The sequence below is a fragment of the Anastrepha obliqua genome, chromosome 6, assembly GCF_027943255.1.
Source record: "Anastrepha obliqua isolate idAnaObli1 chromosome 6, idAnaObli1_1.0, whole genome shotgun sequence".
NCBI classification, from domain to species: Eukaryota; Metazoa; Arthropoda; class Insecta; order Diptera; family Tephritidae; genus Anastrepha; species Anastrepha obliqua.
The window spans coordinates 39486289-39502414 of record NC_072897.1 but is presented as its reverse complement, the minus strand read 5'-3'; the positions used below and the strand labels follow the sequence as shown (position 1 = coordinate 39502414).

General features: G+C 33.7%; 1 protein-coding gene across 1 annotated transcript; it reads left to right on the top strand.

Annotated features, from left to right (window-relative positions):
- Positions 1-12150: 12150 nt before the first annotated feature.
- Positions 12151-12996, top strand: LOC129250385 (jerky protein homolog-like). The gene has a single exon (XM_054890016.1). It carries the CDS (start codon positions 12151-12153, stop codon positions 12994-12996), a length of 846 nt encoding a protein of 281 aa, XP_054745991.1.
- Positions 12997-16126: the final 3130 nt, after the last annotated feature.

Sequence of the window (16126 nt, the reverse complement as noted above, 5' to 3'; positions counted from 1 at the left end):
ACTGACTTTCTGTTTGAGATATTTTACAAAAATTAAAGGTAATCTGCTTTAACTTATTCTGTTCGTTGTTTGAGAATTTTTTTTTTGTTACCCAATTTCTGTGTTATACTAAAAAATCGCAATAAGTTATGTTTTTAATTATAACTTATGTTTTTCGCGTTCATTACTTTATTATTATTAAATTACTTTTGTATTTCAGTTTTAAATAATTTCATTTACATATAAATTTTTAAATTTTTTGCTTATTTATGTACATATTTCATACGGATTATGCTTATTTTTAGTATATGTAGGTGTTTACGAGTGATATAAGGCTATTGGGCAACCGCACACTAAATACTAACCTCAATGGTGGTGTGGAAACTAAAAATTCCAGACCTTTGGTTCAAAAATACCCAATTCATGTTTCTACCGGTGTGGCAATATTGGAAAATGTTATAAAAAATGCACATTTTTCAGCGCTCTCACGAGAAAAAGAGTTTCACATCTAGTCATCTATGGTACATATATCAGTGCTGTCCATCCCATAGATCAATTGGTCACATGTATTCTTACTCTCCATCGTTCAGTCGTTAGCAAACCAGCAACGAATAAACACCAAATTTGTCCGCGACGCTTAGTGTATGCAATACAATGCCCTGTGAGAACTTTTTTATGCTAGAAAATGCCTTTGGCGACTTGCAATGCCTTTTATGTTACAAGTCGTTCAAAGAAGGAGATGTAATATCAAAAGGCATTTCGATTCCTCCCACAAAAATATACAAATTTTAGACAAAAAAGCTAGTCAGGGATTATATGAAGAAAAAAAGTTAGACTTTTTGGAAAAATTCAAAGGGTGGTTGGTTAAAGTAGAAAATGAGGAAGTTGTTAAGCAATCAAATATAAAAATGAATGCTGAGCTATCTTCCATGATCAGCTTATATATTGCTAAACAAGGCCGGCCTTTTATAGATGGTGTTTTTGTTAAAAACATTTGTCTAAAAATGTTAAAAATACACCCATATCCCGCCAAACAGTAGACCGACGGATTGATGAACTGGGAATACACATTCAATCTGCAGTGAAGGAAAAAATTAATGATTGGCAATTTTTGTCTCTGTGCTTGGACGAAACCACCGATATTAATGATTTATGTCAACTGGCGATATGTGTTCGGACAGTTAACGTAAATTATGAAATAACTGAAACAATGTTTTCTCTTGAAACATTCTGTGGGAATGTTACAGGAAAGATCTTGTTCAAAGTAGTAAACGAAAAAGTTTTTCAGTTTTCGATGCAAACAAATTTGTAGGAGTATGCACGGATGGGGCAAACGTTATGACCGGCAAGAATGAAGGGGTCATTGGCCAATTGAAAAAAAATGGAATTTCTGGGAGACATTTTCATTGCATTATTCATCAAGTTGCACTCGCTTCAAAATTTTTGAGCAGTCATCCTGTCATGAAACGTGCAGAACAGATTATCAATGAAATACGGGGAGGGCACCATTCCCTCACCCACAGAAAATTTGTAAATTTTTTAAAAACATCTTCTGCTCGGCATAATGACCTAAAAATGTATACAGACATTCGTTTGCTAAGTCGTGGTGATTGTCTCAACAGGTTATTTGAGTTGAGGGAAGAAGTTTTGCAATTCCCTGAAATTAATTGTAAAGAAGACACCATCTTAAAAAAATGACAATTTTATTTCAGATTTAGCATTTTTGGCTGATGTCTCCTTTTTTTTGAACAAACTCAATTTAAATCTTTAAGGAAAGGAAACAGAAATAAACGATGCTGTGAAAAATGTGCATCAATTCCAAACAGAACTATTTTTGCTTTTAAGGGAACTTCAATCTGGCGATTATGCCCATTTTCCGAAAACTTCGCTTATTATTACGAAACATGAGGGTGTTAAACCGAGTGATCATAATGCAATTCTCGAACAATTGTTTAACAATTTTGAAGACAGATTTCAGGATTTTGTTTGTTTTCAACCATTTCTTGACATCTTTGAAAACCCCTTCAAATGCGATATAAGTAAGTATGAATTTGCAATTCAGTCGGAGTTAATCATCTTCCAAAGCGAAAACGTTCCACCATACGGAGATAATATTGAATTCTGGAAAAATTTAGAAGTGTCATTATATCCAATATTGAAAAGAATATCTTATGAGTGCCTCTCAATTTTTCCCACAACATATTTTTGTGAGAAAATTTTTTCATTTGCTCCAAGCAGCGCCACAGTTTAACATCAAGTCGTTTCTCGAATGTACTTTTATTAAGAAGCTGCCACGAAAGTATTCATATTAAGGATTTTATTAGAGATGTAATATAGATTTACAAACCCAAATATATATAAGGAGTTACATAACGTTCCAAATTTTCTACTCCAATCCAATATTTATTTATTTTGGTTTAAATTTCCTACTGGGCTGCTCCCATTCTCTCGTTCTCACTTATACACTCACATTTTTCATTCTGGACAGCACTGACATATATGTATGTATATGTGTATTATATATTAGAAGAGTATAGAAAGCGCAATACCCAACACTCCCACTCGCTTTCGCATCAAAAAGAAAAACGATCAATTGTCGGACAACGTACATTGATTTATAAACGTACTGAATTTTTCCTTCGGCAAAGCTTAAGTCGAAACATCGGCAAGCTGTTCTTCGGTAGGCACGAACTCCACGCTGATTTTACACTCTCGTTGCATATAACACGTGTAGAAATATTGAATGTCGATATGTTTTGTTCTCTTCGACGACTCCGGTCTTTTAACTAATGCGATTGCTCTTTGGTTGTCGCATTTAATTACCGGAGGATTGCTCTGTTTATATCCCAAGTCTGTCAAAAGTTTGCGTAACCACACAGCGTTTCTTGTTGCTTCACAAAGAAAAACAAATTCAGCCTCAGTCGTAGAGGTTGCTGTCACACTTTGTTTTTTAGAACTCCATGCTATTGATCCCCCATTTAGGAATGCTATCCAACCTGATGTACTGCGACGAGTGTCAACATCACCACCCCAGTCAGAATCACAAAAGAAGCTTAATACTGCATCATGAGTACCAGATTTAAAAATTATGCCACGCTCTTGTGAACCCTTCAAAAACTTAAAAATTCGTTTAATTCCGTTCCAGTGAATTTCAGTAGGATGTTCCATAAATCTGCTTAGCACACCAACTGAATATGCAATGTCAGGCCGCGTTATAATCATTAAGTACATGAGCCAACCTCTCGAAACGGAAATTTCTTCATATGTTGTTGTTCCCTCTCTGCTTTTTGTATATGCGCTCTGAAAAATTTTAAGTTTACGTTTTTCCCGATTTCTTAAGATTTGGAAACCAATTAAACATTCCGCTTCTTTAAATATAATTTCAAACTCCGAATTTAGATCTGAAAAAAAAAAAACGTTTTAATAAATGGTTTATTATTTCCACAAAGTAAAACATTGTCCACATAAAGTGCTAGAAAAAAAGGAATTGAGTTTTTATTGAAAATGAAAACGCATGGATCTGCAGTAGATTGATAAAATCCATGATTTCGCAAAAATTCAACAATCCGTTTGTTCCATTGCCTTGATGCTTGTTTAAGACCATATAAACCCTTTTTAAGTAAAAATACTATGTCATCTTCCTCAAATCCGTACGGCTGCTCCATGAAAATTGTTTCTTCTACAACGCCATGTAAAAATGCAGTCTTGATATCGAAAATCTCGAAATCCTGTGCTGTTGCAATTGCTAAAATTGCTCTCACTGATTCGTATCGTACAACAGGTGAAAAAACATCAGTATAATCAACACCACCTTTTTGTGCACAACCTCTTACAATGAGTTTGGCTTTGAAGCGCTCTATATCTCCATTGGCTTTAATTCTCTTTGAACACCCACCGATTTGAAATTACGTGCATATCAGGCGTGCGTGAAACAAGAGTATAAGTATTTGTTTTGTGCAAAGCTTTTATTTCCCCCGGCAGAGCAGCAAGCCACATGTTTGCGTCTTTACAGTTCAAAGCTTCTTCTAAATCTGTAGGTTCAATTTCAGCTATACAAACTTCTCCCACTGTTTCGTTTCCATTGCGAATTTCGTTAGCTTCTTTCAAGGTGGATTTATTAAGGTGACAGCATTCACCCAGCTGAATTTTTCGCGGTAGGTATGGCTTACGTCAAAATGATATGCTTTGTTTGTATGTATTGGTATGTTCACATTCGTATGTTTACATTTGATTACTGATTTTGACGTGATGCTTGGACCAAACGCAACAACAAATACATGTAGGGTTTTACTTATATGTGTTTGCTGTCACCTGTAATAAATTCGCCTTGGTTCTCTTACTTCATATACGCAGTCAAGGCACTCGTTGAATATTACATCTCTTCTTATGAGAATCTTTCTTCCGTATGGCTCGCAAATTCTGTCCGTCTTACTTGCGTCGTTATAACCAATCATCACACCTTTCGTAGAATTTTTCTCCCACTTTGCTCTCTGTTCTTTTGGAATATACGCTGCCAAAAACACGAAGATGCGATGCTGAGGGTTTTGTGCCAAACCGTTTTTCATATGGCGTCATTCCTCCAATGACTTTTGTTGTTTTAAATATACAGCAGTATTAGCAGAGAACGTAAATTCATAGAGAAAGCGCGGTCACGGCCCGTTCCTCATTTTGGGCTCTAACAAATCACGGGTAAGAAATTCAAATCAGAAATTACTTCAGCACAAGTTAACAGTAGGAAATTAATTAATATGGCTGCCGGAGAGAAATGAGAGGGAGAGAGTGATACGCAAGTGTGAAAAAATGTAGTTTACATTAGCTTACATTTGCTTGCGTACAGAATAGATTTGTTCATTTGATATGTCCATATGATTGGTATGCACGTTTACAGATTTATTCTCTTTGGTTTTTTTATGAAAATTGCGCGTAATTGTATGTACGCATGTTTATATACATATATTAGCATAGGACATATGTATGTATGTAATTAGGTTATGAAAATTGCGCGAAATTTCTTTTCAACAGCAACAAAATTTAAAATTTATTTTCCTTGGAAAGTTACCAAGATTGTCTAGAAAATTTCTTTTATCGGGTCCGAGCTAGTCAGGGTATTAATACTCATCCCACAGTCCACGAAGTGCAGTACATAGTAGCGCGATTGATATCTATGAAAATTTTACGACAGCGGTTCGAAAACAAAGGCAATAATTGCGAAGATGATGATGATATTAATTTAGACTGGAATTTAGGGACTGAGGATCATCATCTGGAGGAAGAATTAGGAGAACCGCTATGTGAGCAACTCGTTTTAGAAAATAAAGAGGTAGCAGACGAGAATTTCGCCGAAAAACCAAATATAGCTGAGGTACAGGTGCAGCGTTATTACAGTGGGTATGGTATTTACCAAAAATTACTGTGTAAGCTAAAATGCGACAAATGCGCCCACATTATGATGAAAACACAAGGAGACTTAAAATTGCATTCCGAAGCCCTGATAAGGTCTAAAAATTTCACGGATGACACCGATTTGAGACTGTTGAATCCTGAAGACAGGGTATTCGAAGTGTGTCGCCTTCAGATGATGTGGTACCGTCAGCTTTTTGCAAAATATGCTCACGTAGGTAATATTCGCAATGTAATGTTGCCAGTTATAAAACAAAAAACCGAAGAAGTATTTCTCCATTGGTTCGCAATATCTGGCGAATGCAAGATCATCGCATCAAGCTATTCAACTTTTTTATATAAGTTAATAATTAAAATATTCACTTTAATAAAGTTCAATACCCCTGGTCGCAATTCAATTGCTGACACAAGTTTTTCATTTTAATAAAATTCAATACCTCTTGTCGCAATTCAATTGCTGACACAACAATTGTTGACACAGTTCCGCTCGCTCTAAATTTAATTATTTTATTAATTCAAAGTGCTGACAACCTCAAATAAGCTCACGTTGCATTCAACGTGATGATTGCTAAATAACAATGTAATAATTAGTATCAATGAAAAAGTCCGATTAAGAAGACGAAGTCTTCCGGCAAATAATTCAATAATTTATTAATAAAAGATATAGAGGACATAGTCCACTCTTTTTAAAATAAATAAAGATATAGGGGACATAGTCCTCTCTTTTTAAAATAAACAAAAATAAAACAAGCATTTTATTAATTGGCGTCCGAGCAGCCTGGTATGAAAAATATACCACGGAACCTAAGCTTCTACGCGTCCGTCCGCAGGCACCCGTTCGTTTAGTGTATTGCAAATGAATCCTTAGTAGTGACAAACAAAACGGAAAAAATTCATGCAGTCGGAACGGTTTCAAACTAAGTTAATTTAGTGATAATAAAAAATAAAAAAACAATCATAACCTTTTAAATAAAACGAGTTATTTGGTGTGAAGAATAGAACTATTCAATATAAACGCAGTGCGTGCTTATAAATGAAAAACTGAAAAAAGACTACCGTAGGAGTGTATGTGACAGAAGATCTAAATAAACAATTGAAAAATTAAAAAGAACTTAAAAACCAAATAACTATGTTATGAAAAACTTCTTGGAAGAAAAATCAACTTTAAAAAAACAACAATACCAACAACAACACCAAGAACAACACCAAGAACAACAACACCAACAACCAGCAGCAGCACAACATCAATTATATCATCGGCAGTTCTAATTATTGTATTGTGTTTAACCTTTGTAAAAACTGAAGTTCAAATTTTGGATTACACTTCTTCGTGTGTCGTGACAATGAATAGAGGTACAGCGAAAATCCAGCAAGGAACTTTTACTATTTTACATTCAATAGATCTGGTACAGTACGCAATATCCATATCCAATACCCACAAATTTATCCAACAAAACATCCGAAATCACCATAACCTGTATCCCATCCTTATCGACGAATTAAGCCTTACCGAAAATATTTTAGAAAATATAACACCCACTATAAAAAATTAGAGAGCAATAAATGCCATAGGTACTATTTGGAAATATGTCGCAGGATCTCCAGATCACGGCGACTTTGAAATAATAGCTAGTAATATAAATGATCTAAACAAAAATAATAATAAACAAGTGTACGTAAATGAAGTTTTTAATAAAAGATTAAAAAATCGAACAGATACGGTAAATCAAATTTCTAATATAATAAGAAAAGATGTATTATTAGAAAACGAAAAAGTTATAAATCTACAAAATAGAGTAAGACTAGTTAAGGAAGAGTTAATAAATATTCAAAATGGAATCGAATGGGAATCAACCCATTAATATTAGATAAAAAAGAAATAGAAATTGCTACAAGTAAAATTAGAGAAGAAAATATTGTTTTTGTGAGCCCCGAAGAGGCACTCCAATTTGCCAAAATATTATATCTTTCTTATACAGTACTAATAAAAAAATATTTTATTTGGTTAAGATTCCCTTAACAAAAAAGGAAACCTATGAAAACGTAATCTTAAGACCGGTAAAAAGAAAAAACTCTGTAATTAATTTAGAATTTAAGCAGATTTTAAAAAATGATAACACTATATATGGTATAATAAATGATTGTGAAAAATATAATAAAACAATAATTTGCCAAGAAAACCAAATAACGAATATTTCAAATACTAAATGTATTCCTAATCTTATAAGCAGTCAAAATTCTACATGTGTAACGAGCAATAATCATCATATCCCATTAATCGAAGAGATCGAGTCAGGAGTTATCCTAGTAAATGATTGCAACATGGCTATTTATGCCGATAAAACGCGGAGAAATATATCTGGAACACTTCTTATTAAATTTCATAATAGCCCTATAAAAATTAACAATTGGACTTTTGTAATATAAAAGCCTCACCTTTACAAATCATCCTCGCATTAATGCAGCCCGCTCCTTTTGAAAGCGACCATATTAATTTCCTATCCTGAAGCTCTTAATGAATTACAGATTAATAATACGGAAGTAATTTCAACTATTCGGAAACATTTGAAAATTGGAGGATGGTCAATCTCTGTTATTCTCAGTCTAATTATCATTTCCACAGCATACTTACGATTTGTCTTTAAAAATACAAAAAAAATAATTGTTTGGGAACCTCAAATTCCCCACACTAATAACGAGCCTCATGTGACAATGAGTGTGCAACATTGTGCTGAATCCCATAAACCAATAGCATTAGAAGCTCCTATCAAACCACCAAGATTGAACAATATTCCGTTTTTGTAAATAATTGAGGACAATCAATTTAAGAAGGGAGAAGTTAATAATTAAAATATTCACTTTAATAAAGTTCAATATCCCTGGTCGCAATTCAATTGCTGACACAAGTTTTTCATTTTAATAAAATTCAATACCTCTTGTCGCAATGCAATTGCTGACAACAATTGCTAACACAGTTCCGCTCGCTCTAAATTTAATTATTTTATTAACTCAAAGTGCTGACGACTTCAAATAAGCTCACGTTGCATTCAACGTGATGATTGCTGCTCAATAAGTTAATATCAAGTAGATAGTAAATAACAATGTAATAATTAGTATTAATGAAAAAGTCCGATTAAGAAGACGTAGTCTTCCGGCAAATAATTCAATAATCTATTAATAAAAGATATAGCGGACATAGTCCACTCTTTTTAAAATAAACAAAAATAAAACAAGTATTTTATTAATTTATATGTACTTCTATTCAAAAATGCAAAATGGCTTTTACGGCAAAAAATACCCAAGTTAGGTGTCAGAAGCGCAACGATAAACTAAAAAGTTGTCGTACGTTGTAGGTTAGGGTCCAACAAGGTGAGTTGCACAGGTCCTTAGGGTAAGTAAAACCAGCGTTTATTTATTGTTTATTCTAATATGTATTTATTTATATTTATTTTTCCTATTTTCCAGATTTTTTTATTTTTCAGGTTTTTCTCCATCTTTCAGATTTTTCTCTATCTTTCGGGTTTTCTTTTCTTCTTTTTCAGGTAGCACCTGAGCCTAGATTTTTAAACCCATACAACTTTCATTTAATCACGATGGATTGAGATTAGTGTTTTAAAACTCAGGTAAATCGCAATGACTTAATCGATGTCAATATCGAAGTCGTGTGAGAAATTGTTATAATATGAGAACAATTTCGTAATTCGTGCTTTCACAATTTTATATATTATATTTTCTTTCATTTCAGGAAATGTACAATAAATACCTATTATTTATAGTATTGTAATATATATATACTATATATGAGTAGTTAACTTACTTGTTGATAAAAATAAAAAATAGAGATTAAAAAAACTAGTGTTTCAATTTTCTTAAGGATAATAATATTTATTTGGTAAGAAGAACTTAAATTAACATATACCAATAATATTATTCGACAGGATTTCCTTACAAAATCAATATATTCGTTCAGCTAAATCAAAAGAATATCTGCATATGAAAAATCGTTCATATGGACGTGCAAAAGCAAACACGCATATACATAAATACATGCATACAAACTTCCATAGACATACATACATATGAGGCTGCGAGCACTTGCGACAGAAAATATATTTCGATTTGCTTTTGCTGTCCTTAATTTAGAACACATATTTACATACATATATTGATGCATACATATGTACGGAGCCGCGGCCACTCGACTTGACAAAAATTCAAGATTTACCAAATATTGGCAAATAATTCAACGCGAAACATTCCAATATTGACTATTTTCGAATGGTCGAGAAAATTGGCATATGGGCGGCTCGTTTTATGAATGAAAGTACTTTTCTCATAGAAATATGAGCTCGAACTTATCAATGAATTTGTTTTTGTTGTGCTTTTTAATATTTGAAGCTGTTCAGGGCTACAGCTACGCCTGTTAATGCATTCTGTTCTTGTAGTCGCTAGGCTTAGAATTTTAGTTTTGGAAGCATAAACATGTAGAGGCATAAAGTAAGTATGTGCGGTTATATGTATATACGAATATGCATTGTTTTGCTTAGAATAGAAACACTTACGTACATATGTACATTGTCCTAACATATGTATTCATATATGCATACATACATACATATGTATATGTAAACGAATACCGTTAAGATGAGTTTTTTTGCATATCTCAGAAATATGTTTGCATACGTTTGTCTATTTGCTTTAATTCTGTATATGTAGATACATATGAGCTATGTTTTGAGGCGGGTGATGATTTTTTTCTGCCCACATGAATATGGATGGTAGATGTTATATCTATTCAACACTTTGTAGTATATGAATATACATACATATGTATATAATAATTTAAAAAGTACAACATATTGTTGAATAATAAACCTTGATGTAAATGAATGGTTTACAGAGTTATTTTTTATGTTAGGATATTTGAATAATTTTGATAATAGACCTAAATTCAATACAATTTAGTCAATTAGATACTTATGCATGCATATACTTAGAATTAATTTATTCATCTCACAAGAAATAATCCATTTGCGCATGCAAAATGCCGTGCAAATAAGCGTGAAAGAAAAATGCACAAGTCTACTGTTATTTTCTTTTCCCTAACACCAAATCATGGCATATTACATTTCAATGCAAACGCTATTTTTATTTCTGTTGACTACGCTCCGCTATGTTAACTCTCTTCTGTTAACTTTAGTTTACGTTTGTTTACGTCTATTCACAAGAGAAATGAAATGCCCGAAGAAGGGCGACTCTACCATGGTATCCAGCTTGACGCAGAACTTTTCTGGCAGTTTCAGCGCAAATACTTTTTTTAAATGTTTGATTTATGTTTTCAACTAATTTTGTGGATGTAATCCGGGGGTTAACCTTTGCCAAGTTGATTATAGAACGCTCTTCCCGGGTCGATAATTTTTTCGGACGCCCTGACCTGGGCTTAGATGTAAAAATTCCAGTTTGTCGAAAATTTGTTACAACTCGCTGAATAGAGGAATACGTTCTCCCAATAGCTTTTCCAATATTTCGGAAACTTTTTCCGTCTTTCCACATTTTTATAATTATTTTCCTCTCAGAAACGCTTATTTCTTTTCCCTTTCCTTCCATGTTCTTTAATTATCCCCAGTTATAAATAAAATGTTCAACTAAGCTTTGTTAACATTCAGTCGAAGTAATGCGCAATCAAAAATTAATATATACAAGGAAAAATATCTTAAAATTAACGGTATCATTAAAATAAACAGGCTAAACGCAGATTTTTTGGTGCCACATTTACATGCTGCTGAAATTATTTTCCCGTTATCTAAAAAGTGAATTGAGGAATCTCGCGCATCGAAAGCGCATCCGACGCCGACAGTTTTGTTTGGGCAATCTCTCATTAAAACATGAGCGGCCGGCAGAAGTACGGATGCGTCTAATCAGTTTGTTTCTCTATTGACGTTGACTGACTTCAGTGTTGTTTTAACGGTCCGTGCTGTTTTTTTTTTTTTGCTGTGTGACTCCTAGCAATGCCGAAACGTAAACGAGTTGTGCTTAGTCTTTCTGACAAACTTAAAATTTTGGAACGATTAAAGAAAGGTGCAAGTGGATCAAGTTTAGCTCGAGAGTTTAGTGTTGGGAATTCAACGATAACTGACATTAAAAAAAACAGTGAATCTATCACAAAGTTTGCTTGCGTGGTGGACAGTGAAGATGGAAGCATGCATAGAAAAACAATGAAAATGGCAGAAAATCAAAACCACAGACACTGCAGTTTACTCATGGTTCATGCAGATACGTGCTCAAGGTCAACCAATAAATGGTCCTTTGATTTGCGAAAAGGCATTAGAAATGAATAGAAAGCTTGAGGTAACAATGATTTTAAAGCATCTACTCTACTGATGGCTCAAGAGATTCAAGTCTAGGCACGGAATTAGAGAGCTATATATTCAAGGGAAAAAGCTGTCAGCTGACATTGAAGCTGCTGAAAAGTTCAAAGAAAGTATTAAGAGTTTGCTTGTAAAGCAATGTTATAAGGACAGTAACGTCTACAATGCAGACGAAACTGGGTTATACTGGAAGAGAATGCCGACCAAATCCCTTGTCTCTAAAAAAGAAATGGCAGCGCCTGGATTCAAAGCAAGCAAGTCCCGCATAACAGCCATGGTATGTGGAAACAATACGGGCACACATAGACTACCTTTGCTGATCATAGGAAAAGCGAAGAATCCAAGATGCTTCACAGGAATAAAAAAACTGCCGCTTATTTACAAAAACCAAAAAAACTCTTGGATGGACACTCAAGTATTTATCGAGTGGTATGACGCTGTATTCATTCCAGAGGTTAAAAAACATCAGATAGAAACTGGAGACACTGGAAATGTTTTATTAGTGATTGATAATGCTCCAAGTGATCCCTCAAATCTTTCACTTGAGAGAGAAGATGGAAAATTTAAGGTGATTTTCTTGCCACCCAATGTTACCTCAGTCCTTCAACCTATGGACCAGGGGGTGATCGAAGCCTTCAAACGTTACTACAGAAAAGCGTTGCTTCGTAGTGTACTAATCGGCCAAGAGGAAGATAAAACAATTCTTGAAATCTACAAAGGTATTAACTTGAAGGATGCTGTTAACATGGCAGCAGAAGCGTGGGCTAATGTCAAAGCGACTACTCTAAAGAAAACCTGGAATAAGCTTTGTCCAGCAGTTGAATCCGAAGCTAGCCCTACATCTAAAGAACCACCAAATGAAAACTTTGTTTCAGAAATGGTTGAGTTGATGAAAGAGGTTTCAGGATTTGAAGAATGTGACCAAGAAATTGAGCATGAATGGCTAGAGTTTGACGAGAATGATCCTGGCTACGAATTGTTGACAGACAACGATATAATAGCACAGGTTCAAGTTCCTGAAGATGACGACGATGAAGACGAATTTAGTGATGACATCGTCTCAGCTGAAAAATGTCCGTCCAATAAAGAAGCCTTTAAATGCTTTGAGACTGCTATTAAATGGCTGGAACAGCAAGACGAATGCGATTCTGTGCAGTTGCTGTCTTTAAAACGCCTAAGAGATTTGGCGGCAAAAAAACGAGTATCAAAACTTAAGCAAACAAATATGTTCGACTTTTTTTTAGATTAGTTTTGTACTATGTATTATCACATATAAGTCACGTAACTAAAAAATATTTAGACATGTATTTATGTATGTGCAATCCCTACTTTAATGTGTATGTGTCTATTCATAATATGTACTGTACCCTAGTGTATCATTAAAAAGCATTACATACATAATATGTATTCCTAATCCAATGACGTGTTTTATTACCCTACCCTCAACAAAGGACTGGAATTTCGCAAATGTTCGTTTATCCGAAAAATCGATTATCCGAACACCCTCTGCACCAATTGTTTCGGATAATCGGCGCTCTATTGTACTTTGCTCGTAGAAATATGAGCTCGAACTTATCAATGAATTTGTTTTTGTTGTGCTTTTTAATATTTGAAACTGTTCACAGAGAACGTTAAATATAGAGAATTCTCACGAGCTACGAATAGTGTGAATTGTCAAAAATGAAGTGAAACCGCGAACACTATTTCACCTCGCTTAACTCGACAGCGGGGAAGTTCTTAACAGAGCTGATTACAGTGAATTATGTACAAGTACATTGGCTCTGCTCAGTTTTTGGTTTCTGTATGAAATCAAATTGACGAATGCCGACGGCATTTTGCAAGGCATTTGCTTGTGCATTTTTATGTTCCCTTGGTAAACGAAAATTTATTCAATTTGTATTTTCAAACAAAGGTGATGAAGGAAATGATTGCGCCAAATCAAATCAATAGTAAATTTAAAACTAAACAAATTTGATGAAAATTTTTACTAATATTTTGAGTCGAAATTAATTCATAGCATACAAGTGTTTTGGTATATCGACATATGTACATATTTACATTTGAATATGCATTTTTTGTTCCTTTGGCAAACCAAATCTTTTTCAATTTACATTTTATTACAGGGAATAATAATATACATACATTTGTATGTATGCATTTTCTAGATAGTATAAAACTTTAAAATAAATAAAGGAAACAAAGAAACGTATTTGCATATATGGGACAACTAAATTCAATTGCATCTTTATTAAATATACATATATATGTTGCACGCATATGTGTGCACTGAAGCAACATGACCTACCTCACGAGCATCGCCTTATATTTCATGTAAATAACCTAACGATCAAATTCCTGCCTCACAAAAGCTAAAACAAATTTCTTTTGAATACTCATGTACATATTTGTATGTGCGTATGTACACTTGGTGCCCATATCCCTTCAAACAAATCAAAAAATTCTGTATACAAAACGCTTCATTACCAGGCACACAGAAAGATGGCATATGCAAATATAAATATTGAATTCAAGCAAAACAATGCTTATTAATATACACATATGCATGTACATACAAGCGCACACACAGGGCATTCGCTTTATTCCTCAAAATGCGTATGTCGTTCAAAGCTAAAATTCTATGCCTAGCGACTACAAGAACAAAATGCAGTCATAGACGCAGGCGTAGCGGCCATCATTCTAGTTGCCATAGCGCTGAACAGTCGCGGCGGCGCCGAACAGTTTCAACTATTGTAGTGTGCAACAAAAACTCATCTTCAAAAAATTCATTGATAAATTCGAGCTCATAGTTCTAAGAGCAAGAACTTTCATTCATAAAACGAGCCGCCCATATGCCAATTTTCTCGACAATTCGAAAATAGTCAATATTGGAATATTTCGCGTAGAATTATTTGCCAATCTTATATATAAAAATGGAGACGTTTTTTTGTGTTCGTTAGTCGCCGATTCACGCCTAAACGCATTGACCGATTTCAATCAAGCTTTCACAGATCATTGGTATTGGTTCATAGATGGTTTATGTGAAGTTTTAAAGAAATCGGTAAAAGTATGCGTGCGTTGTGTAAGTGTGAAAAATACAATATTTGCGTGTTTCCCTTATACGGACATTACATATACGGAATGAGAATACACGCAAATGAATAGAATATACACAGACATGAATAACATTGCTTCGATGTCGAGTGACGTATGGGACTGTATTATTCGTAACGCAATAGTTGCCCTCTCTTTTCTTTCCTTTGTATGCATGCGTGACACGGCATCAAAGCACATTCCTTTTTTTAAACTGGAAAAATATTTTGAGCTTCATTTGAACGTTTTATGTTTTAGATAAAATAAAAATTCGTTAAATATATTTGATTCCATTAATAACCATAAGCCTGTATTTTTCGAAGTTTTTGGACAAATATTGAAACGTTTACTTAAATTAAATGTTAAATACATATATATAAATGCTCAAATGTAAAAGTTTAGATGGATTTAAAATATACGAAGTTATTCAGCGGTTGAATCCATACATTTTTTGAAATCCATCATATGGATCGACAGTCGCCATAAATGTTCTTTTCAAAAATAAAATGTGTTAATTTGATGGTAGCTCGAATATTAAGATCAGGTTTCTATTAGTATAACTTTGTTCATGGGTTTGCGTAACACTTTTTTCATGCATTTAGGTAGACAATTTTATATGGGCGAACGTACGTTTACTAGATAAATGCCTAAAAGCAGGTATAACTAAAATAGCGCTCTCAGGGATTTCTGTTACAATACTTCTGTAAATTTCATGCTCCAAGTGTTCGAGCATTGGTATAGCGCTGAAGACAAATGCTCAGGATATAATACAAAAATGCATATTTACTTGATTTCACATAGTAATATTATCATTGTTAAAAGAGAACAAGTTTGTATTAGGTAATAATTAAATAATGCAACCTTATGTGCTGCTTTGACGAGTGGAAAAACCAAAATAAATAATTATATTTGTATGTGTGTTTAAAAGAGTAGGATTATTTTGTGAGTGTAAGCACTTTCAAAGCCAAAGAGTAGTTGCAACATAAAAAAGTACCTGAAACACATTTTCATTTAATTACTAAAATAGCAAATATGAGCAAAATATGTACTTTCTTCAATTTTCTTTTGTTGCCAACTTTCTGAAAAACGTGAATTCACCCATTATGGAGGCACGTAAAAACTTTGACTTTGAAAACAAATCTGCGAGTTTATTTGCAAAATTATGCATCGGCTGACGAATTTTCAAGACAACTTCTGAAGATAGGAAATGGACAAATTCCTATTGATGCTGCTACTGGCTTAGCAGTCAAAAAGATCATGAATAATCTTATTGAAGTAATAATTTTAAA